The 26,320-nt window shown below is 37.1% G+C and overlaps 1 protein-coding gene across 2 annotated transcripts in view; it reads right to left on the bottom strand.

The window, feature by feature from the left end:
* Nucleotides 1-274: 274 nt before the first annotated feature.
* TMTC4 (transmembrane O-mannosyltransferase targeting cadherins 4) overlaps nt 275-26,320 on the bottom strand; it is a 52,386-nt gene continuing 26,340 nt past the window's right edge. The window contains exons 7-18 of one of the 2 annotated variants that reach the window (XM_027443723.3): nt 25,298-25,390; nt 21,966-22,127; nt 20,990-21,192; nt 19,127-19,298; nt 18,911-19,042; nt 11,765-11,844; nt 11,484-11,591; nt 11,222-11,363; nt 10,456-10,570; nt 9,862-9,974; nt 4,276-4,345; nt 275-3,756 (exon numbers count right to left, since the gene is read on the bottom strand). In XM_027443723.3, coding sequence (XP_027299524.1) covers nt 3,605-3,756; nt 4,276-4,345; nt 9,862-9,974; nt 10,456-10,570; nt 11,222-11,363; nt 11,484-11,591; nt 11,765-11,844; nt 18,911-19,042; nt 19,127-19,298; nt 20,990-21,192; nt 21,966-22,127; nt 25,298-25,390 — 1,542 coding nt within the window. In that variant the 3' untranslated portion in view covers nt 275-3,604. The remainder of the gene's footprint in view (nt 3,757-4,275; nt 4,346-9,861; nt 9,975-10,455; nt 10,571-11,221; nt 11,364-11,483; nt 11,592-11,764; nt 11,845-18,910; nt 19,043-19,126; nt 19,299-20,989; nt 21,193-21,965; nt 22,128-25,297; nt 25,391-26,320) is intronic. The other variant, XR_011806317.1, reaches the window with a different exon arrangement.

Here is a 26,320-nt window from a genome sequence, read left to right as displayed (position 1 = left end):
AGGAGAAGTATAGAGGACCAGATCAATTCATCTGAAAGCAGCAGAGTGAGGTTTTCTTCAGATATGTGAGCTGATCATCATAGTTGCCCTTTGAAGTTAGTGAAGAGGAATGACTGCTTCAAGCACAGGATGCCTCACATCTTTTTCTTTAGATGAATCATATTTCAGATTACCTGTTTTATTCCCATGGACAATACAGAAAAACTGGGATGAATAGCTCAGATGCAGATGTCTAAAATATGGAGGAATCTGTTTCCAATTAACAGGCCCAATATTTTTAACAAACAAAAGATTTTTATTTCTGAGTGCTCATACACACACAATCCACATCTCTAAGTCTTAAGTATGAAATTAAACAACAGGAAACTTCATGTACATGACATTGTTCTAGACATGAGAAAAACATACAATAAGGGAACTCTCTTGGAACTTTTTGGTGAAAAGAGGCTGTCATCTATAGCAATCAGTGTGAACATTTTTCTGTTCTGACTCCGTTCTGCGCATTGAATCATTCTGTATTTCTCTCTTCAGAACTATATTTGAACAAGAAAGCTTTGGGGAAAAAAAAAAGCATCTATGTTTCTTTATTTTCATACAGAATCAGACACTTTTCTATACCTTTCTTTTTATCCAGGGTGCCTGGTTTTGCACTATTCCAGGAGTCAGTTATGAGGTATAAGAAAACAAGAAAAGGATGATAATATAAACATTTCAATAAAGCTTACTGTATTACTTAGACTCTCAAAATAATTCTGAAGATAAAGTAAAAAATCCTTAGCATTCTTATGATTCAGCGTTCTTAAAGTCTTAGGAAATTTTTAATTGAAAAATCAGTTGTTTGTTGCTTTTTTTTGAACCCAATTTACGTCAACATTATGCACAATCATAAGTGTATCCTTATTACCATCATAGAAGTAATTACATTGAATTTCTATAGCACTAAAAATGATATAAAACAAATATCCCACCCCCCACAGTAACACAATAGGTGCCCCAAAACCAATTGAGAATAAATCCCATTGTCTGTATTGAAGAGTAAACACCATTTTCAAATGCCAACAAGGTATTCAGCTTGTTGGTGTATCGCTTCGGTTTAAGACGCATGAGTAGGAGGACAAACTGATTTCCACAGAGGAATTTCTGCAACAACTTCGGTTTGTAATGAGCTAGAGAGAATTCATACCCCATACATAATATTGATCTACTGGATTTCTGTAAATCTAACCTGGCAGCCAACAGGCACAAATATACATATGAACTTCATGATGAGAATAATAATTTAAACTCAATATGTCATATTCCAAATATACAGAAAAGACCTGATTATATTAAACATATATTTTCTGTTATAAACTAGCACGTCCAGCCAGATCCCAGCCCTTCAATACCTCGTGACTGATGTAGTTAAGTGTTCTCTGTATCTGATGCATGCCAGGCCTTAAAAGTGTGCTGTTTGTACTGAACATTGTATCAATTTCAGCACATTTTGGGTACAAAAGTCGGTAGTGACTGAACTATACTGGTTATCAGAAGATGACTAACCATACCGGTGCAGTGTTCTGCTGGACCAGTAAGGAGACTTACCAAAAAGCATGTTTATATCCTATAAAGACATTCAGAAACTGCTTTCTGAAACTTCTGTCTGGAAACCAGAAGAAGTGGATACAATGCATCAACTTGGGGCCCTACAGGAACCAATTAGCCCTGCTGAAAGATAGGGTGCATTAGCAGAACACTGCACGAATACAAACACATGCCTCTGGTACCTCAACTAAAATCAGTATGACAACATACAATTTGGGTATGTGCAATGCCGGCATATTCATTCATTCAAAGCCAAATTTGTGGTCAGTATTGCGTTGCCAGAGCCTTGCTGTCTTGATTTATAGTTAGTCTGGAAAGAATATTACATTAAAGTAGCTGCACTACTTTACCAAATGAGCTTTGTCAGAGGATGCTTGGGTAGCTCTGCAGTATTGTATTGTGCTATAGACACACTTGCTTCTTGAAGCAACTGTCATTGCAAAAAAAAATAATGTAAAATTAGCCTATTATAGGTTCAAGACACAGATGTAGAATATGTTAGTCAGCTGGCAAGGCCACACGACATACTGTCCTATGGCAGGCATTCCCTCAACATTTTAAGTCGTTCCACACATAGATGAGTTGTGTATGGGGAACATTCCACAATCTCCTATAACATAACCATTGGACTCATTAGGAAAGCTGCAAACACTGCATTGATCAATGTCTTCCTATGAGGGGAAAAAAGAAAGAACAAAGGAATGCAACAAGAGAGGCTAAATTCCATAGTTTTCACATCTGATAGCAATCTTCCAACCTTAAATACAACAAGCAAACAAATAAACAAATAAAATAGACATGTGATGTTTTCCTGAAGCAGGAATGTAAATACTGGCACAAGACAAACAACTTTGGACAGCCAGAGTTTAAACATGTATTAAAGCATAACACATTTTGAAAAGTGACACTGTATCAATGGGTACCATCTCTGAATCATCCCGCACCAACGTGATCAGCTTACACATTAACAGCTATGCTTATTTAACTGTCTCTTTCGCAAGCTCACGAGCCATGGGAGACAAAAATGGAATCAGAGTTCCTTCCAGTTCATACCTCAGTAGCCACGGTCAGGTTGTTTGCCCCAGAAATTTTCTCTTTATTTACCAACAATGTAGGAGCCAAAAGTTATGTCCTTAACCAGAAAGCACTGCAGTGCCTCAAGCCACAGGAATTAGCTCCTGTAGATGCTATTCTGTGTTTAGACCACCAACTGGCTGCGAGAGCTGATTTGTGGCCCAAGCTGTCTGTGCTAGATGAGGCTGGCCTGCAAGAACAGACACTCTAGCTTACCCCTCTGTCTTTTTAAACTTTGTCCTCTTCCCTTTGCTGCTTGCTAAAATCTTTGCCTTAAATCTAGGAGTACTTTCTTCACTCAAACATACCTCAGCAGTATAGTGGCTGACAAACCTTTTACAGCACTCATTTACACCTGTACAAATCCTACACTTCAAATGGTGGAGCCAGAAACAAGAACAAGGGTGCAATTCAAATTACAAGAGCAAACTGATGTGCTGGAGAGAATCCATTCTTCCACTGTCTCCGCAGGACTGGCGGTAGAAAGCAGTAATAAAACTGAAGTGGACAGATATTCTTCATACTTGAACAGATCAGGGTTTAAACAGGAAATTGCACTTTTTTCCAGAAACACTTTCAGAAATAAAACTGCCTTCTGATATTCATCCTGCTACTAAAAAGTCAGATGAAGATATCAAATTGCAAGTGAAAGCAAATATTGCTATTTATTCACAGCTGTGAATCCATCTGCATCGCTTTCGTATACCTATAAAAGTGTCCTAAGGGACTTTAAAAGCAGTTCAGGAGAAAAAAAATAAAATAAAAAGATCCTCCAAACTCCAGCTGAAATGTTAGAATCTGTAGGAGGGCATAATTGGACATTCAAATGTGCATTGCTGGTGGTGGTGTTATTTTTGAGAAACAATGACTGAATCCTTTACATGGTCAAAAGTAACCATGTAACATTAACAGTAAACAGCATGCACTGACGACCTGAAAAGAAACATCAGGCACCGCCTTTCTTCTGCAATTGCTCCAGTTTTCTTCTTAAGAGATTGTAGTTTTCCTTGGTCCCGGGTGCCGTAGGATCCAGCTTCAGAGAGACTTCATAGTGCTTCTTTGCTAAGTCAAGATTTCCCCAGCGATGATAAAGCACAGCTGGAACATCAGTGAAGAATTTCGTTAGCAATATTGTTGAATAATGCACAGCCTTGCCAATCACTTGGAAAACAACATTAAGGCATTTGTTTCCAGTGAGGGTCTCTCACTGGCTGGTGGCACAGTAGCTGCTTGTTCTGTTGCCAAATGCAGGAGCAAAGCCTGGGAGCAGAACTGGCATGGGAATGATGAAGGAATGAATTACACTGGAGCCATAAATGGCAGCTCTTATCTGGTGAGCTCATTGCGGGTTACAAGCGTAGCATAAATGAACCAATTTGCAGCCACTGAAGTGCAGCTACCTCTGGGCTGGATTGTGCAGCCCTCTTGATCTGTCATATCATGTGATGGCTTTTCTGGTTTAGTGCCCTGTTCTTCTCTGGTTGGCAGTTTTTCTAGGAAGTAAAATAGGAATCTGCCCAGCAGGAAGAAGGCTCAAAAGATTGCCTTTTCTTTTAAAACACAACAAATATGAAGCAAATAAACAATGCAACTGATAAGACGTAGAAAAGCTCTTACCCAAATTACCGTGATAACTGGCAGCGTTTGGATTGGCTTTAATTGCCTTGAGGAACAGCGCTTCAGATTCCTGAATAATTTAGAAGAACAAGTCAACAGGACAGTCTACTCTTGCAGTATATAAAATAATACAAAATGTACACAAAATTGTAACTGAAAGAAACTCCAAACTGTGCCATATCTATACGATGCCACAGTATGTATAATCTAAGCCTGCATGATCCTGTAGTTCAGGTGGCTGTAGCCTCCAGAAAAGTGACAGTGGTACAAATAAGTGCCAAGATTTCACAGGCTCACATTATGTTAGCTGAGAGCTAAAATAAAAAAATAAAGAAAAGTGAAGCACTAGTGAAGTTTATAAAGCAGTTTAACTCCCCCCCCCCCCCCTCAGTTATACTATTTTCAAGCATTACCTGCTGAAGTTTTACCTATTTATTCAATCAAAACAAGCATAATATAATGTAGCATCTGAGAAAACTCCTTTTAGACACCTTTTCCCATTAATAATTTTTACCATTTCAGGCAGGAGCTTTCCAGTAAAAACCATTCATACAGATGTTTCAACATGGTTCTCTATGAAGAATAGCAGAGTGTCTGTTATTGAAAAACCAAACCAACTGAACTGTTTCTCACGTTTCTTCCAAGCAACCTTTCCCATATTCCCAGCTGCAGTGTGTATTCTCTTAGGACTGTTGATGTCTGAGTACTTAGAAAAGCCAAACTCTCACCAAATATTCAGAAGAACAACTTACTGCTAAGTTAATTCCCTAATTTGACATTTTTATTTTACCAAATGAGCTGCTGATACAGACACTTTTGTTCCAGAGCATATTTCCTGTATAAGTTTAGAAAGATATTTCCCAATCCAAATGGACCATATGTACTCACTTGCATACAAGAATAGATACTTTAGAAAAACAATTTCACATGGATCCTGGGCTATGCTGTGTTTTAGAGAAAGTTGCTCATTTAGTTTCAGGTCAAATTACCTGGAGATAAAATTACCTATTCTAATGCACACACTTAATGTCCCAGGTATTTGAGAACATCCCTGGGGAAAAGGCCTTTCCTTTGCGCTAAGCCTTTGCTATTTAAAACTACACAGCACCACACAGGCTCTGGTAAAAAAAGAAAATCTATCGGCCAAATTTTTGATTCTGCTGTGTTCTTCTGAGAAGCTTGACATAAGTCCCATAAGGGTCCCACAGGTGAGAAGTTTCTGATGTCAGTGACTTAACTTCGAGTGACTGAAGAGATATGTCCGAATTCAAACCCAAAGTTCACTCTCCTTTCAAAGCGGTCCAGAGCACAGCTAAGGCTGCCACTCTCAAGCCAAGAAAGGCTGATGCTGAAAGTGCTTTTTTTTTTGGTAAGGTCAAGGAGACCTCAGGTTCTCAACAAATCCTTTTGTAGTTCTTTTTGTACTTCTTTCTGTATCTCCTTTCTGTATCCTTTCTGTACTTCTTTTTCCTGTGGAAGGCCTATATGGATAGGACTGAACAAGGGAACCAGATGACCAGAAATTTATGCAGTATATGATTCTATCCTGCAAGTTTTGGCATTGCTTTTCCCTGGCATCATCACCAGCTCTAGCATTCTCATGCCCCGACTATTAATGTACCTAGATGAACTGGGCTATTTGAGACCCAAAGTGTTGATTTGGGTGATGGGACTGAACACTCTATCAGGAACATTACAGATAGCCCCTAATTGGAGGGACTGGTCAGTACACTGGAGGGGAAGGCCACCATTCACACTTAAACAGGATGGACAAATGGATGGGCAGGAATCACAGGGTCTTTACAGTTGGAAGGCACCTCTGGAGACCATGTGGTCCCACCCTCCTGCTCCAGCAGGGCCACCCAGAGCAGGCTGCCCAGGCCCATCTCCAGGCAGCTTTTGAACGTCTCCAAGGAGGAAATCCCACGGCCTCTCTGGGCAATCTGTGCCAGTGCTCCATCACCTGCACAGCACAGAAGTACTGCCTGTTCAGAGGGAATCTCCTCTGTTCCAGTTTGCATCCATTGCCTCTTGTCCTGTCACTGGGCACCAGCAAAAAGAGCTTTTGGCTCATGATCAGCTTTTGGCTCACGATCAGCTTGGTGTCCACCAGGACCCTCCTGTCTTTTTCTGCAGAGCTGCTTTCAAGTTGGGTGTCCCTCTGCATGTCCTGGTGCCTGGCTTGGTCAGGGATTGGACTAGATGACCTCTGGATATCCCTTTCCAGTCAAAATTATTCTATGATTCTAACTCGGTCACTTGAGAAACACCCCAAGATTCAAACATTTGTCAAGACTCGTGGTATTGCAAGGTAACCTCTTTATACACACCCAACCAAACCTAAAAATCAACAGCAGAATGGCTCTTGAAACCATGCAGTAGTCAGAAGTCCTACAATTTGTAATTTTTCCACTGCAATTTCTACTATTTTAATTTACTAAGTAAACTTCCACTTTCCTTACTGGGCAGGTTAACAACAGACTGAAAGCTGTGCTGTCCAATTACTGCATTTTTATACCTGAACGTTGTCAGTTACACAGAGGGGAAGCAGCTAGTGTACGGACTCACCCTTTCACTGCTGATGTATGATGGGACAACATGTGCAGTGTGTTCCCAGAAAATATAATAAAACACATGCTCTGTTGGACTGACTCTCATTACTGTGCATATCTCCAACCACACTCTGGAAACATTCTCATTGCCACCGCTTTGCTTGTAGAAGCATACTGTCTGATTAAAGGCTACTGATGGTGCATCACATTCATATTATTGCGGATATATGGTGTAAATATACATTCCAGTACATCCGGTGATATTTCAAATGACTCTGTCTTGCCAAAGCTTTAAATCAAGTGTTGTCAAGAAACTTGCACACTGTGTATAGCAAAGGCTTTGGGAAAGCACACTGCATTCCATCTGCTGCCAAGGCCACAGCACAAAATTGTTGTCTGGCTTTTTTTCAAATAGAAAAAATGCTGAATGTTTCCGATTTGTTGTACTTCTTACAGAAAAAGCATAGATGTATACATAACAAAAATACAGCATACATATTTTCAAAGAGCTAAAGATAGTTTGATTCTTTGTCCATTGCAACAAGTACTTAAATGAGAAATCAAACTTGACATAACAGATGTTAATTAAAAAAAAAAAAAGCAAAAACACCAAAACAACTCATCCTGTATGTGCTTTTGTTTCTGAAACAATAAATCATTCATGAATAGATACAAACAGAAATCTTAATGGGTTGGGGGATTTTTTTTTGGTCTCAGAAAATCTATCTTCCAATGAAAAGAGCATTTGAAACTGAAGAATATTGTGTACTTATTTGAAGGAACTCTTTCATAATAGCAAAATCTTTTCAATTTTGTGCCTTTTAAAATATGAAGTACGAAAAAACACAACAAAACCAAAAAAAAACCAACAAAACCCAAACCAAATCTTACTTTATGGCAACAGAGCCAATGTAGTATCAACTTTTATACAGACACATAAAAAGTAACCTAATAAATGAAATGCCTGAGGTTATACAACACAACAGACACAGCCAGGCAGCCTTCTGCAAATCACCTCCATCACCTTGACAGCCTCCAATCCCCCGTCTTCCCCTCCCCTCCCATACACAGTAAAATCCTTAAAGAGCCATCCACTTCTCTCTGTTTTTACATGTGGAGGGGTAGACAAGAAATCTTAATCTCCCATTCTTTTAATCTTAATTCTATATTCTCCCACTTAAAAATAAACAAAAAGCACCAACAAAAGCAACCCTGTATCTCTACTTTCCAATCCATACAAAATACAGCTACTGCTATCATCAAATTTTCTAAGTGCACTTCCCAATGCCCTTAGTTTGCTCTCCCTATTATAACCCATCAATTTCAAGGTACTAGATAAGTTATATTTTGCTTTACACAAACCTACTACTCCCTGTTGAACTATTAAAACTGTCAGTGGCCCCCTCCTTTCTTCCCTGGGCTCCACTGCGCCTTTTGCTTTATTCAGGATGCTGCCTTGAAAGCTTCATTTTCTCCCACCATCATTTCCACTGTCTCCAATGCATTCCCATGCAGCATAATGACCTCTCAGAACTGGCCATCAAAAGCACTACCCGCTTTGTTATTTTTTAAATCCACTGTGACAGACTTGTTTTTCCTATACCTGGAGAAAGTTTCCTACCTAGTTTTCCACTTATTTCTTCTCCTTACTTCATTATAAACATTCTTTATTCTGTCAGGCTGCATATTATTCCTGCTAAATAACTGTACAATACTCTATTCTTTCATATTCATGACTCATCAAAATAATACTAGCAATTAACTCCTCCATAATGTTATCCTTATACATTCTGGATGTTAATTTGTATCCTTCTGGAACTTTGTTAATGTAACCTAAAAATATATTTTATAACAGCTTCAGGTGGAAAGAGACTAGTAACAGAGTGTACAAAAAAATGAAAGTGACAGTCTAGAGAAAATGCAATGCCGTGGGTAACAGCATCACCAACACAAACCAAAGGAGGTGTTAGGCCTGCCAGGGCCTCTGACATGTGGACAGGTCATCACTCCACATTTGGACATGACTGGAAATGTTAGTGGACACGGTAATTGGTGGAAAAAACACATCCATTCCATCAAGTCTATGAAGTCTAATATCAAAAAATCTTACTTCTTTTACACTAAGGATGTTCCTTCAGCACTGCTAACATTACAACATATCAAAAAAGCCATCAACCTCCCCCCAACAGTCATAGTTAAATAAATGATGTTTTTCTGAGGAATACAAAAAACTTGCTCCATTATTTATTTCTCCCTATCGCATGCATACATCGGTAACTATGGAGTCAAAGTAACGAAAAATGTTAACTATATATGATTTATTCTCTGAATATTCATACAATTCCTTCTGGAAAATATTTCTCTGACCTCAATTGCATTACATTTACTACTTTTAAATACAAGTAGTCAATACTGAAGTACCACTCGCTAACTGGCCAACTATATTCAAGGGAAAGTTCAATACATTGCTCTATGTATGAACATACCATAATATTCTGTGGTTACTTAGGTATCCCATCCTCAACCTGGGATTAGAGAGTCTGTGATATCTTCATTTTAGATAGCTTCTGAGGTAATGAGGCTAGAATTCATATCAGGTAATGGGAAACCTTGCTTCCTTACACGAAAGAACACCAGAACTAACATATCACATCTAATTTTGGACCCTGAACCAAGGACTTTAAATCAGAGGAGGTTCTCTCCGGAGAGAACCAGTGAACCAATACAAGACCCTAACTGCCCTCTAGTGTGCTTAAGAGCCTACTTCTCTTCAATGACCATTGACAGTTTAGGGCAGCAATCAATGTTCCAAAAAAATCCACCACACAACATGTAAAATAAGGTGAGATGAATTTAGGTCAGAGTCACACAACAATTCTGTGACAGAAATGGGCACTGAATCCTGACGAAGTCACAGTCCACAATGACTTCCTCAAACCGTTTCTACAGAGATACACACAGTTTATACACAGTATATATGGTTAAAAAACCACCACCACCACAAAAAAACAAACAGAGAGCTCTAGTTACCTACCTTATATTTTTGTGATTTCCCCAGTACATTTGCCAAAGAAAACATAAGGGAATGATCATTAGGTATTAACTCCAGGGCCTCTCTTCCAACTGCTTCTGCTTGAGCTAGATTGCCTGGGAGCCCACGCAGTGGAAAAAGAGAAGGCATCTTAACACAGCCTTACTAGTTACTTTTCATGCTGTAAGCACACATATTGTATGAAGGGCTGATTATACGTGTTTTTGAAGAAAAACAGGTATCTCTGACACATAAATATAAAGGCCTACAGAATAAGACAACAGAAAACCTCCATTCTATTTTCAACAAATAACACGTCTAGAAGAACAAAAGCAGAGATTCAAGAGTTCTGAAGTTTGGTCTCTAATATAAACATGCTTGCAAAATGATGTCATTTCAAATGAGGCTCAGAAATGCAATTGATGGGCTGGATTTCAAGTGATGCTTTAAAACCACTGAGTTAGAAAACATTCTAATTTTTATGGAGAGTGTCTTGGTAGCCAAATAAGAAGTAGAACTCCTTTTAGATAAATACAGATAAAACTGAGTTTTGAAAGACACTGAATTACTCATTAAAATATTCCAGTGGGTTCATACCTGTGTTATCAAGCAATATAATCATATTGTTCCAAGCCAAACTATGCTCTGGTTTCAGAACTGTAGCATTCCTCCATGCATTCAATGCATCTATATGGCGATTCAAATCTGCATACTAAAAGGAAAGAAAACTCTAGTAATGTCACTCAGATTTACTTGACTTTTCAATTATGGACTAAAGGCACAAAGATTATTAATCTCTCTCTTTCTGTTCTAGTAAAACTTGCTCTTACAGATAAAAATAAGAAATGTGAAAAGAATACTAGGGTAGCATGGAAGATAGACTGGTATAAACTAATTTTTCACTTTTATGTTGTTTTTTTTTTTCTTCTCTGGAAGCTGGTCAGATACATAGGCACCAATAAAGTGGGAAAGAAAATTAGCATTTTCTACACAAGAGAATAAGTAAATTTCCATGAATCTAAAATGATTTTTTTTTGCATAGTTCTACTGCCTAACAATTTGTTGGAATATGCTCATGACTGTAAAGCAGTCTGATATTGAGAAATGATTAAAAATCTCTCTTAAACAAAAGATCACAATCTATATTTTTGGTTGGATGTCTTTATATGGAAAGTAGGACTACCAAATGTGATAAGAAAGGGATTATACTAGGAAAGCAATAGAAAAAAGCTACTGAAAGTAGGAAATCATCCTGAACTACAAATCAATTAAACTGGAATAATGTTCAGCATTTAACAACATAGCAAAAATATATGCACGCACAGATTACTCCAATAGCAATAATTCATTCAAAAATACTCACCAACCGCCCTAAATTGTAGTAACAATCTGGATATTTTCTCCTGTGTTTAATTGCTGTCCAGTAGCTTTGCTCTGCCTCTTCAAACCTTCTTAAACTGTTCTGTACTATTCCTAGATTCATCCATGCAGCAGCAAAATCAGGTCTGAATAAATTGGAGAAAAAAATAAGAGAGATGACAACTGAGCACTTTGAACAGAAGATCCCATTGTATCCTTTCTGCTCAGCTGCTACAAAATACTGCTTGGCTTTGTTCTAAACATACTGTATTTGTACAGCTAAGGACAGCAACTCCTCTGCTTCTTGGAGCTCATTTCTTTCTTTCAGAATATTTCCAAGGTTGTTCATGGCATGTACATATTTAGGATTCAACCTAAAATGTAAAATTTAAGAGATTATTATTATATATGGGAGACACATTCCTTTATGCAAATTGTTAGCTCTGCATCGCTGCAGAACATGAAAATGAATACCTAAGCATTTTCTCCCTGTTAAACCTTAAAGCAATTTTAGGATAGTTCAATAAAGCAGTAAAAATTCTAATACCTTACAGCTTCTCTGTAGTATTTGATTGCAGCACTTTGATTTCCCTTGTCAGCCAGGTTTTTGCCAACATTGTAGTGCACCTGAAAACACAGATGAACTTTTTTAGCCAGATGTTATACAGTCAGATATTTTGTGGAGTCAAGTTGCTAAAAATTCTTACCCCAAATAAATACAGACAGAATTTTTCTCATTCACTACTGCTTTATATTGTAGGTGGATCTCAAGACTGGACAATACAGACAATGAAAACAGCAAGATAAAATCTGAGGAATAAATTAATAAATCAACTTACCTGCTCTAGCTAGTTAAGAAAGATTTTTCACTCCCTGATATTATAAATGAGATCACGACACTGTCCCTAAGACTTTTTATATGGACACCTCTTGTCCTTCCTTGTCAGGTGACTAAGAGAAAGGCTGACTCATTCAAATCCAGCATAGCAGAAAATCTACAGCAGTATGTGTTGATTAAACTTTGCTTTCACTACAGCATAAGCTAAAAAAAAACAACACAACATTAACAGAAAAATTAAGCTAAGCTCCATATTTCAAAACAAAGAAAACTCACAAAGAATGCCAACTAGCATTCATCCCAGCCCTGCAAAAGACCCAATTATTATTGTCTTGATACAATAATGCATCAAACAACATTTCTGGAAAAAAATAAATCATGTGTGGCATCATGTTGAAGACCTTGACTGTTCAAAAGCAGAGAATGAAGGGAGGATCTAGGGCTTTGGGATAACTACAGGGAAGAAGATCTTTATCATTTGAATTTATGATAAGGATTAAAGGATTAGGTAGGAATTTCAGGAAAAAAAATCTTAATTGGAAGACATTTTGTATCCTACTTTAAGACTACATTACATGGTCAGAGGAAGACTGAAGTTTAAAAATAAAAGTGTTTTGAGTACCAAGTCCTGCAAACAGACTTTTCTGCAACTAGACCAGAATTCATTCTGTAAATTACCTTACTGTTTGAAATTAAGTTGTATGCCTCATCTAAAAAACTCTCACACTGTAATTTTTTCCATACCTCGAAAATCTAATTTAAATCCCTTCAAAAACACTACGCAGAAATTACTTCAGACTGAAGTACATAAATACAGGTTTGTAATACACTTAGATAACTCTAATTCATGTTATACAGTCAAAAAAAAGTACTTAATCTCATGTGTCCATCAGAGGATTAATTTTCATTGTGTTTGGCACAATACCTGGGACCCATTGATCCAACACACAGAGTTATGCTTCAATCTAACTGTTATAGTATTTAGTTGTTGAATTCCACCTCTACGTGATTGTGACTATGCTGTAACATGCCATCAATAAATCAAATTAAAACTTGTTTTCCATGCTCTCTAGAATAAGTGAAAAAGTAGTTTCACTGGTTTTAAAGATAGCAAAGGTGCTGTAAGGCTTAATAAGTTTTCACAGTAGCAGCTCCTTAAGCTGTAAGGCACACAAATTCGGCATCTAATAAAAGCTCTAGTACAGCTTTCAAGTAGAAAAAAAATAATCCAGGGACTTCCTTTGTACATTCATAAAAATATGACAAGGTCCACTCCAAAGAAGCAACAGAATGGTACATTTATATCAAGGCATAGCCATTTCTAAAGATCACTTGACTGTGACAAAAAATAGAATGGCACTGCTTTCCAATGAGTCATTACAGTAACATGATACACCTTGAAAAATGCTTCTTAGGACTTAGTATTATTTATATTATGTCTTCAGGAAATTTTTCAGCACACTATGACAACATTCTTACCAAACAGGATTGCTGTGATTATATATACTGAAGTTTACAGACTCAAAATCTATGTAGAACAAATTAGATTACTAAATATTGCTGTACTCACAGATAAAAGATAACTTGTGGCAAAACAGAAAAAAAAATCAAGGAGGAGTTCACTCAGTAATGTATATTACCCCTTAAAATACCTGAATTCACATTTCAATATCGGCAAACTGAGACTACATTCAGTTTCTTCCTCTAAAATAGTTTTGAGTGCCTTTTTTTCTTATTGTTTTACATTTTTCAGAAATTGTAAGTATTACTGCAAGAAAAAAAATTAATAAAAAGAATGAGGACAGAGCATACAAGAAAAAATTTCAAAAAATATGTTTTAGCTATCTTGTGTTATGAACATCCAGTCAGCATTTCACTTTCTGATTCTACTCATTCCTCAGTTTCTTAACATCCATTTCTATCTAAAGCAGCAGTGGAAAGCATATTTTTCTCATGTAAACAGAACTGTGTGTATTGCAAAAATCCAAAAGATATCAATTATTTAAAGTCAAAACATCAAATGAAATATTAAGTGTACATACATATTTTGTGAACTGAACTAGAAAGATGTATTATAGCATTAAAACCAATAACAAGACTATTTACATTGTATTTCTTCTGTCCTCAGACAGTTTCTGCATGAAAGGAAGTGATATTTCTAAACAATACTCCCGAAAACGAAGAGTTCCTTGTTGTATGTATGTTTCCTAGCTTCCCTTCAAGACAAATTGAAGCCTTAGCTCCTCTAAATATGTTGGTGACAAAGAAAGTAAGAGAAGAAAAATTATAGCAAGCAAACCAAAAGAACCCCTCAGCCTAATATAAATACCCAATGATGAAAAGAGCTTTCAAGATAATTTTCAATGGGTAAATATGCAGCAATACACACACACACGTACATATATATATTTAAATGCAGTAAGTTTTAAAAACAGAGTCAGGAGTTTTTTTTAGGCATACAGAATCACTTGAAAGGTGCAGGTTACTTTTGCTGGACAGCAATGTCTCCCACTTCTTTTGCCATTAGAGACAGATGCCAAGATGAGCCTTTTGCTCAACCAGGGTTATAACAACCCACATGCCCTCCGCTAAGCACAAGGCTGTAATTCTCCTTGCTCTCTCCTATGACCCCTATCTGCACAACGTGGGGACAAACACTTTCAATATGCCAGTGGGAGGGAAAAATCTGGCTTTTAAAAATGAAGGGGGCAGTGTGATGTTTTAAATTTAATCTCTGCAGACGTTTTTCTTCTGCCTTTGATTGATACTGCCCAGGACAACCTGGGAAAGGATTTTCCTTTCCTGGTTAAACATTTAAGAGCAGATATACCATTTCATTTTCAGATGAGCATTAATGATGGATATTAACTGGAAATGACACATTACATTATGCCCACTTGCTCCTTTATCAAACTTAAACAGGTAATTACTTTACAGTAATAGCTCTAAAATGAACATTTCTCAGGGATGAATAACAACACAGCATTCTCTGCAATGAGGGCAATTAGGAAAGAGAAAAGTACTAAAAACACCCCATGAAAAAAGTTGGTTATCTCAACAGGCATGCCATATTTAAAGTTAACATAATCATGGCACCACAGCCTAGCCCAAGAACTGAAAAACAGTCTTAAGACTCTGTTGTACATTTTCAGCATTAGAACAGCTTGTCTTTGCAAACTATTAGAGGTATAAGTTTGTCATGAAGCATTAAGAACAAAGATTGGTTCATTCTTTTGAATGGCACATTCTTTTCAGAGTATCATAACTTCCTCAGTATTCCAGGTTTTGCTACTTGTTTCTTCTGAAAAACCGTGTTTATTAAATTCTATTTGGTAAATGAAAGCTGGTAGCATGGGGAATGTTAACTTTTTACAATTATTTAAATTTAGCTATTTCCAATCTACCAGAAGAGAACGGTCACTATTTCTCATGTATTTAATGATATTCTTCCAAAATTTAATTATATAATTAATTAGATGAAGTCATCCAGAAATAAGAACTGTCTCTGGATTCTGAAAAATTGCCCTGGCTTTGCTAAGAGGGAAGAAAAAAGTAACTTGACTTTTCCAACAGTAACCTACTGCATGGCAGAAAAAGCCAACAAGATGAACATCTTCAGGAATAATCTTCAAAAATCAAAAGGAAACAACGTGTACCAAGCTCAGAGAGTGAAGAGCAATACAGCAATGTCTAGAAATAGTGGACAGCAGTAGAAGGGCAAAATCTCACGTCACCTTATGCATCCACATCTGAGGCAGCTGTCAGGACTTCTTTCAGAATCAGTGGAAAGAAACACAGAACAGGGTGCAGTCCTTCTGGCCTGTGACAGTCACATAGCTCAAGGTGATGATAAAACGTGCTAAAAGGGCCTATCTGGCTTACTCAGATGTAGACATCTAAAGCCAAGGGGATGAATCCCAAGCCAGTAAGTAGTCTGATATGCCAAAACTGTAGTTAGGCTTTCATCATAGCCTGTAATTAGATATTCCAGTACTTCAACAAAGCACTCCAGGATTAAGTTGCAACATACTGACATCAGTGAAAAGATTCTGAATTAGATCCAGTGAGCCTTTTCTAAGCCATTAGCACGGAATCATTCCAAATTTATAAACTACCTGTAACATATTATTAACATATCAGGTGGAAACAGTCTATGTAACTGTTCACAAAATCTGCCTTAGTAGAAAAGAGAGGCCTGGCTCTAACTCACACTAGTGCTTACCACCATTGAACTCCAAGAATTCAGTGAATCTATGCTGTATGCAAAAATGGAAATGGAATACAGGCACCTTCTGCTCATCTAAGCAAAATACTGTTAAGTGTATTCAAAAGGTATACTATACACTGTATATAGACTAACAACCTTTTAAACCAACTTAAGCATAGGACCAAGCAAGAGTGACATACTCCTGGATGTAGCTATAACACGCTCCTTTCTCTCTCAAATAAATAAATGCACACACATTACATATTTAAAAATATGCAACAGATTCTCTTTAGACAGAGCTGCCAGACTGTTCTGTGTCATGAACTTAAAGTCAAAAATCTCTGTAACTTCGTTATGGTATGTGATTATTTCCAACACACTCCAAAATGACTAGGCCATGTTTATCAAAAATGATACTAAATTTCACCACCTTGAGCCAGATGCATCCATCAGTCAAGGAGGCAGATTTGATACTATGCCAGAGAATCTGATTTAGTGCAGTTTCCACACCTCCATCTAAGAGAGATATTTAAAAAGGTGCGTATGAAATTAGAGAACTATACTATTTAGAATCAAGATAAATTTATTTTACACTGCTCATATACAGACAATTTGGAATTCAGAAAAGCTGTTCTACAAAGCTTGAATTAGGAGCTGTAGCTTTTGTTGGTAGTTGCAAAACACCTGGAGACTCTAGGGTCCTGCTACATAGGGGAATTAAAGTATGAGCACTTTACACATATTAAAGATGCTCCAAGAAAAATGATAAAAAACATGTTATTATCTATGTTCATCTTCTGGTCTGCATCAGCCTTGCACTGAAATAAATGGACTAATGAAAAGTCCCGTGGAGTCAGCTTTAAGGGAAGTCTGCAATTTCATGACAAGAAGAGATCAAAACAGAACCTAGCTCCATTTTTTACATTTACGTTGGTTAAAATTGACTGAAGTCCATGAAGGAAAAAAAAACAAACTAGATTGGCTTTTAGGCATGGACTCTCTAACACTCTTGCCTAGTGAAGTTCCCTACTAATGTGATTTCAAAGTGACTCCTTAAAGAAAATTGGAATGTGAGTCTATAAAAACCTCCCCGTACACATCACCATGCTCTCCATTTGTGCAAGCTGTCGCAAGTAGCAATACAGTCCAGGCATGTCTAGAGGGCCCAGTGTTGACAAACACAAGCTCATTTTCCCTGTACACTCATTGGCTTCGAACCAGCTGCATTAGTTCAGTAGCTTGCACACAGCTTATCGGCTCAAGCACAGCACTGTGCGAACACAGCTACACAGCTTCCCAGCCAGACGTGGCTTGTGTCCAAGGACCTTGGAGCCCAGGCAGAGTGGGGATCTGTCTAAAGTACTCTTGCCATAGCAGATGGATGGAGCTACACACAAAGAAACAGATTGCATTTGCTCCATTTATAGTATGCACTTGTCATTCAGAAGACAAGATACACTGAGGTCATCATTAAAAAGGAGATGGTTGCCTACCACTGCCACAATAAAATACTACAGCTCTTTATCTATGTATCGAAATTTGAGATTATTCAAAGACATCACCATCCTGTAAATATTGATCATAAACGTGTTTTAGAGCTCATTGATGCCTATTTGTATTCCAGTGTGTGCTAAGTTTATCATTCCTTTCACAAAGTTGAGCGTTTCTTGGCTGTTTAAACTCTGTATCTTCATCCGTATTTTCTAGGTTACAGAAATCTAATCTTTCAAAACATCTGTGTGTTGTTATTAACAAGCTGTGGATTCCTATTCCGAGGCTCACTGAAGATAGCGTGTCCTAAAATTCAGACAACATCAGGGCTCTGTGGTACACTCCAACAGATCCCAGCCTCAGCTATCGAAGGACTGCTGCAGAGCTCACCTCTAATGGCAGGCTGGATGCAGTCTATGCTACACCGATGCTCAGAGCAGTGAAACATCTTATCCAGTCCCATCTCAGACCTTTTCCCTCACTAAGATTTGCAAGGGACATTGCAGCTGTCCTCATTGCCTGTGTCTGAAGACTACCTAGCTCATTCAGCTGCTGTTAAAGAGCAGAAGTAGGAACAAAGATTTTATCCCATGTCCTGCAACTAAGCAGATAATATGCTTCTTTCTCCCTTAGCTGTGCTGGCTATACGCACCACTGGAAGGTACAGAAAGAAGATTATAGCATAGGAATTATTCAGGTGAATACATTTCAACTTACTTACATCCTCTTTGATATTTTGTTGTAACAATCTGCAATTATGCATACAATTCTTTTAAGAGATTTTCCTAGCACATCTGATTTGACTGGATGCTTTTTCCAGAGGTATATTCCCCTTTCTCATCCCCCTACTCACTTCCACCCCCAAGTTACAATTTCAGAACAACAGAAAATTGTAATTTGCACTGTCGGCATTGACTGTGCACTGTGTACTGACTGTGTTAACACCATAATTTAGGTGTCTGATATGTCATATTTTTGCCCCAATCAAGACTGAGGTCTACTATACCACAATACTTCAATTACACTAACCTCTTCCACTCCAAAATTCAAAACACTTTCCAAAAAGAAAAAAGAAAAGAGAAAAGGGAAAAGAGAAAAAAGAAAAAAGAAAAAAAGAAAAAAGAAAATGAAAGATTCAAAGTCCATAACTGACTTACTTTTGCATTTAGAGGGCACACAGACAGTGCACTCCTAAAAAGCTGTTCTTCTGACCTCCACTGACTGCTGCGGAGCGCACAGCGCATAACGTTTATCAGTAAGATTCCAAGGACTGCGACAGCAAGAATTTTCTTAAAGAAAGAGAAACAAGGTAAGAACAAAACCATTTAACTGAAACACTTCATCATCAGCCTTAGTGATTGTTTTGATAATACCTTTTTCTTGGCTTGCTTACTCAAGAGAGTAAATCCATATGTAAACAGAATACAATAGCCAATGCTGGGGAGGTAGATGACTCTCTCTGCAACTACAAATCCTACACGGAAGAACAGGTTACTTGCAGGAAGAAAAGGGATAATAAGAAATCCAAGTCCCAGTGTAAGAATCCTGCAAACAAGAAACAGATTCTCAAGTTAATGACAAAGTTTAATAGAATACCTTTTCCACTTAACATATAAACTCTATTAAAAAAAAACAAACAGAAATGTGCATATGGAGCAGGGCATTCAAAAGCAGCCCATGGGAGCTAAATAACAAAATCAAATTATGTTTCAATAACATTTTGACACTTCTTTCTACCTATAATTCCCAGAATTCTAGCTATAATTCCCAGAAAAACAGTGTTCATGCTTCCAGAGCAGAAAATAAACCCATTAAACATTAATTACAGAATTCCTATTAAAAATATATGGGAAAAAAACTAACGATAAAAGCTATCTGTCTAGTTTTGTAACTAGTAAGTCAGTAGCATAGGGAAAAAATATAGGTCACTTAAAGAACTTAGGTACATTTCCCACTGAGAGTGTTGTCTTTCCTAACAAAGACATCAATAACAGAATCCATTGTGTTTAACCACGTGAAAGTTACTCATCTACACTCTCCACAGTCACTGGAGAGAGGCACTTCTCAAAGGCAGTTCATCTTCCCTGTTTTAGGTATCTAGGTTAGGAATGAGTAACACTCAGCAGGTAACTCTTCATGGTCTATAGAAAACTTACGACAACTGAGAGTAGGAACCCTATGACCATGTCAGGCCACAGGCTTGCTAGTTTTCTATTCCAGTTTATTACAAATAAGTCTCTATACTATAATGTAAATGACAAAATGACAAATCTAGAGTGAGGTACTTCTTAGTCTCGTCTCCTCCCTAATTGTCCTTGGCTTTCACTTTACTTTTGTCTTTATTTTTACAAAAAACAAACAAACAAACAAACAAAAAAAACACAAAAAACCACAAACCAACACCTGTTCAGCAATATTGGCTCAGTGAGTATTTAAAAGAAAACATGAAGACACTTGTAACAAGTGTAAACCCCCTTCAAAATGGTTTTATCTGTGCAAATGATTATGGGAATAGAGGAAAGGAAGTCTGGTGGGATGACAGCCTTTGGGGAGACACAGGGAAAGAAATTAAATTACAGAATACCACAGAAATAAAAAGAAAATATTTGGTACTCTGAAAAACAGGATGACCTCATTATGACTGAGCTGCTAAAAACGTTAAAGAGCTTAGAAATTAATTATACATAAAATCCACGGGAATGGACAAAAGTTAACAGAAGTTAAAGAAGACCTTAATAAGACAGAATAGCTTACAACAAATTTGTAGTTTCTTTTGATAAAGTACAAGTTGTTTCCTCATGGTCAGCATTCTATTTTTTAATAGTATATCCAGCATTTCTACCTCCTTTCAAGGCATATCTCCTCTCTCTTTCATTATTAGGAGAGAAGATTAAAGGAGATGATGACTTATAAGCAGCAAGGGCAACAGCAGACTATTCTGTTCTGAGCAGAGATTACTTTTTACCACCTACAGTGTTAAGGATCTCAAAATGCCATTTCAGGAGAAAAATAAAGCAGCCATCCATACCTCCCCCTCTAAGTCTGCTTCCCACTAGCCGGTGTACAGTGATGGGCCCAAATTGGGATAAACTGTAATGACAGCTATAAATATTTATTTGAACTGCATTTGCTAGACACTGGTTCCACTGAATTGTTAAAATTATCAGTACTGAATTTAACAAAATAATACTGTACTCAAGTTGTCCAGGCATTTAAAATTCATCACTGTCTCTTACCTTCTCTTATGGCTGTCTTCTGAGCACAGAGCTTGGCATATCAGGCCAATTAGGCAGAACCAAAGTGCTGCTAGTGCAATTATCCTCCAGTCGCTGACGGATTTAATGAGGGGTATGCAGCCCATTGACCAATCAAAACACAGCCACCAGGGACATAACAGCAACCATGCATTCAATGAATAGTAGTAATTATAGTTTATAGCCTGTCAGTCAAAAAGAAAACAAACGTTTATTTGATACTAAACTTAAGTGCTAGGTGGAGAAACTTTAGTTCTTGTTTTCTATCATTTCTGCTATTGTAAAATGTTTCTTATACAAAAAGAGGCCGTGAATACTGTTATATTACATCTAATTGCATATTTACTTACTTTACAGCTGTGAAATTATTATTTTTAATATAGTTACGTGGTTCTCCTATTCAGAGAAGGGAAATGCAGTTCTCTGTTGTGCAACCAATACCCACATGTAGAAAGAATAATTTCCCAGAACAGGAGGAAATGTCAAAAGACAACACCTTTCTTTCAGTCTTCATCTCCAAAGCCACGTTTAATACAGAGGTATAAAGCCAATACATACTCCAAATGCACCAGACCAGAACTTTATGCTATTTTCTTCAATTGTGAAAGAACAGATGAAGAGTCAAATACAGTATGTGGAAAAAAGGAAGAAATCCAGCAAAAGCTAAACCCTTGCATTCATGAGACAAGTAGTGAGTAAATGGAATGTACTTCAATGTGTACAGAGCATGCTAAATTGAATGCAAAGAATATACTTTTTTTTTTTCCTTTTTCTCAAATTGCAAAAAAATCTTCACAGAAGCACAAGGGAAGGTGACTCATCACACATCTCAAGATGTTTAGACTGCCCGCTTTATTGTTTCTTTGAGGCGCAGAAAAGAAAATTTAATTTGATGACAAAGACAAATGCTCTGAGCTTGCCAGAAAAAAAACAAAACAAAACCAACTTCATAACTTACTCTCACAAACAGACTATCTGCAAATGAAGCTGGGTTGTCTACTTCAGTAAAAGCCGGTGGCCCTGTGCCCATAATCCTCCAGCGGATATAAAGTATACTAGCCCCTCCAGACATCAGAAGAGTTATCCTGAAAAGCAGCCCCTTTCTTAACAGCCCGGCATTCTACAGGAAGGAAAGAAAAATAACATTCAATAAAAACAAACAATACTTTATTCTTATCCTGACTATATTCACATCTTTTTTGTGACCAGCTCAGAAAAAAGAGGCTGTCAATTGATGTTTGTCTTTCTTTTGCAGTTAACAAGAAAGGTCTCAAGTTTTACTACAATTAATTGCAAAATATTTTTTGCAAACATTTTCATTTCATTTTCAATCAGAAAACTTTTATTGAACAATTCTCTTCTACAAATTATGTAGTTGATATAATTTCACACATCAATTTTTGACAAAGAATTTGTGAAGAATGTAGTCTTTGGTATATACCACATTAAACTGATTAATGCAGGACAGTTTTTTCCACCAAAAGTTTTTCTCCACTTAGGTCTATTTAGGGGTAAAATTACATGAGTGCAAGAAAACTGCACAACTCAAAGCTGGGGGAAAAGAAAAAAAAAAATTCACAATCAAATGCAATTAAAAAGCCACACAGGCACCAAAATCACTTCGGTCAGGTTAAAATTTTCCAGGAGCTATAAAAGAAATAATCCTGTTTTATCTATAGTATTAACTCAGTTGATTTACATTACAGGTTTTATAACATACACGTCAGGGTCTAAAGAAGGCAATTCACTTAAAAGCAAGAAATCTGAGTCCACACAGGTAAGTGATGTCATAGAAGCTGAATTTTACAGACTTCTGCTTCTTCCCTGTGAATTATAACTCTTCTTCTTCATGCTTGCACCAGTTTCATAAATGAAAAAAAAAAAACACAACCAAAGAAAAACAAAGACTGTTGTGTGCCACAGTTCTTTACCCTTTTCCAGAGACTGGAAAGAAAATCATGAACTGAAATGATACCCATGTCAAAACTTCAATATGCAACCCCAGTCTTCCAGCACCCTACCCAGCTAGCAAGTGTTAACTCAGATGGGAAGTAAAGGACCCAGCTTCTCTCTGAGTCCCTGTGTTACAGTGCTGCAGGGCTCCCTAAGAGCTGCCTGAATCCTGATGGCTGAAGTTAACCTATGGAGCCTCGGTAAGTCATCAGAGATGCAGAAGATTGAAAGTGAGAGCTTCTCTGAAATGAGGGGTCATTTGAACCACTTCCCCCCCCACTGAATGTGTCTGAAAAGGAAAATGTTGATAAACTGTGGATTTTTACATGGAAAAATTGACTAGATCCTGAAAAATATGGTTATGTGATCTCCAGCTTTCCTTTATTCCTACCTTCCTTCCTTAATTTGGTATGCTTCTATTATCGTAAAAAGCCTATCTGATAGTTATACATGATCAATTCTCTATGTCCACCATAGCAGCTGACACGCTGATTATTATTACCTATGATTGCAATATGCAATTATTTAGATCAATATTACTTATTTCTGAAGACTAAGAAAAAAATAGGCTTGTTGCATAAAGTAAGAGATCCAACAGTGTCCTGGCTGAAGGTATTTATTCTCTAAAATGATAGAAAAAAAAGTTTAAAAGCAATATTCAGACGGGCTTTTAATATTTGTAGCTGACAATGGAGTCATCATAAAACACTTAATTGAATGTCTAGAGAAACAAGTTTGTATTGTTGATTTTACATAAGCTAGCCTTTGTGCTCAAATGGCTATTTTTGCACATCTCAGAAACCAAAGTCAATACAATGAAAATCATTCCTAAAAACTGTTTTTGCAACAAAATTGTGCTACAAAGGAAAACAGCATAGTGACAATTAATGTCTTATTATAGAGTAACTAAACAAAAACTCTTATTCTGGATTTCATTTCATTTAACAGCTCCTCATGCAGCTCCTCAAAGGCCACATTTCACAAATCACAAAATCTCTTAGTAAGCAGAATTTAAGAAGTTGAAGAAGCGTTACCATATGTTACAGTCTTTGATTTAGAGTTAACTAAATCTGGCATGAAACTGTAACTTATCTCTCAAATCAAGAGGAAAAAAATCTGCAAGTAAAAGAATTTAAGACCTGACATTCACCAAAACAAAACAAACTTTAAATACACTTCAATGAAAAGACCACAACAGATTCTTGTAGTTGGTAGGAGCTAAAATTAATTACTCCTATTACAATAAGAAAAAAAAAAAAAAAAAGACACACAATGCTTTCTTCACCCAGACATCACTGTTTAAAAGTCACAAAACAAAAGCACAATGCTTTCAGTTATTCATGCTTCAAGAGTAATCCTCCAAAAAAATGTTCACCTCTGACACATTTCCAACACTTTAATTCTGAACTTGATCTGCTTTAATTCTCTACAGCTCTTGACTCCTTTTCCTCATGCTAGTTGATTAGTCCCATTACACAACTCAATTCTTCAGCATTCTTATTTGCTGCCTGAAGTACTTCTCCATCCCTCAGCCATTCTTGCCCAAATCTATTGTTTCAGTTCTAGAGATTCCAATTTCACTGATTTCCCCACAAAGCTCCTCAAGAACATTTCCATTTCATTCTCTGTGAAGGAATTTAAAAGTCCTGTAGGACTTGTGTTACTCAGAAATATGAGCAAGACTTGTCTACAGTGAAACCACTGACCAATGCAGTCTCCAGTGAATATTCCTTTGCCTTGCTGAAGCTTGCACGGGAGAGGCAAATGGTTTAGCTGTTCAACAGCAGTGATGTTCTAGTAGGCTGTTTATTTGGTTGTTACCAATTGTTCACCTAAAGATGAATGTTTCTGTGATTTGCTTATGATCAAGATCTTACAACAAATAGTAGGTGTTACATTCCACTTGAGCCAATATTAGATAGAGTAGTACCAACAGAAGTCAAAAATTCAATCCTTAGTGACTATTTGTGCTTAAATATTTTCTCTTTCAAGTTCCCAAGTTACTCGGAACTGTTTCCTGTTTGGTGTTCTAGCTTCTGACCCTGCAGAACTTGTTGCATCAAGCAGTCAGCTCTTCCACACCACATTTTTAAGATATTGTTGAGAGAAGCATGGAATGGATTTCTGTATTCAATGCATTTCTAACGTTATTCCATTACCACTCATGTTGAGGAGATGTCACAGCCCATTGCCTTACTTAGCTGACTGAAAATACCTCTCATTTTTATTTAACTCTCAGCAAAAACAAAACTGCCAGAAGCTTTATCTTTGTCTTATCTTTATCTTTGTACATGACTGTCTGATTGGCAAGAATGAACAAAACCTCTAAGGACTCACCTCCAACAACTTGTCCTTACGTATTAACTTTTGAATGAACTCCAAAACATTTAGCTTGTTAATCACCAGTGCATCGAACACTGCATTCAAACCCTAAGCAACCAAAAGAAAAATAAGAATGTAAGATGAAGTAGCTACACAAAACCAGTTTTAAAAAATGCACCTTACATTCCACTTCTACCATACATCTTAATTCTGCTTTCAAACAAGTAGATAATAGATACCTTGCTAGTAACAACGGCAGAATAAGAAATTAACAACCTGAGCTCAGATGAGTAGAACATCACATTATTATAATGCAAATGCACCTGCTACATCTGATACCAGGATATACCAGGGATACAATGTACAAGCAAGCTACACCCCATATGTATGGTTACAACAGCATTGAACCACCTGTCTGCTCTCTGCTTTCTTTCCTAAATATTCTGCAGTGTAAATGCTGCAGTCAAGAGGTAAGGCTTCTGTCCAAGTGAGGTGGATTTTTTTTAAGACTTTTTTTTTCTTTTTTCTGTGCAGCATAGTATCCTTTGACTGACAGGTTTCAAAAATATTAAAAGGTACATAAATTGTCACAACAAGCAAAGGCTGAGAAAGATTTTACATGGGTATCAGGCTTTGTTTTCTTGCAATTACATCAATACACACAGTGGAAGTTGCTGAAAAAGAAAAGCAGAGTTCTATGTAACATTAGCCAGTACACATAAAACTAGAGAATATTCAGCTCTTTGAAGGACTATACTTGCACATATTTCCCCCACAGAAATAAAAAAAAGTATATCCAGAGGTAATTCTTTTGAGGTCAATGAGGTAATTCTGTCAAGGTCACCAGTAAAATCCAAACTCAGTGTTCCAGCAATCACCACCCATGACAATTCATGAATACTTAGCCTACATCCTAATACCTTCAGAAATTACCTCAATGTAATGTAAACTAAATGGGGAAAAAAAGTCATGAAAAATATCTCCTGGCAAGGTAAAGAGTGAGGACGCCGGGAGGCCGTAAGTCTCTTTTTAACAGCC

This window comes from Anas platyrhynchos, chromosome 1 (assembly GCF_047663525.1).
Source record: "Anas platyrhynchos isolate ZD024472 breed Pekin duck chromosome 1, IASCAAS_PekinDuck_T2T, whole genome shotgun sequence".
Taxonomy (NCBI): Eukaryota; Metazoa; Chordata; class Aves; order Anseriformes; family Anatidae; genus Anas; species Anas platyrhynchos.
Note: the sequence above shows the minus strand (reverse complement) of the source record. Positions and strands in the feature narration are given on the sequence as shown.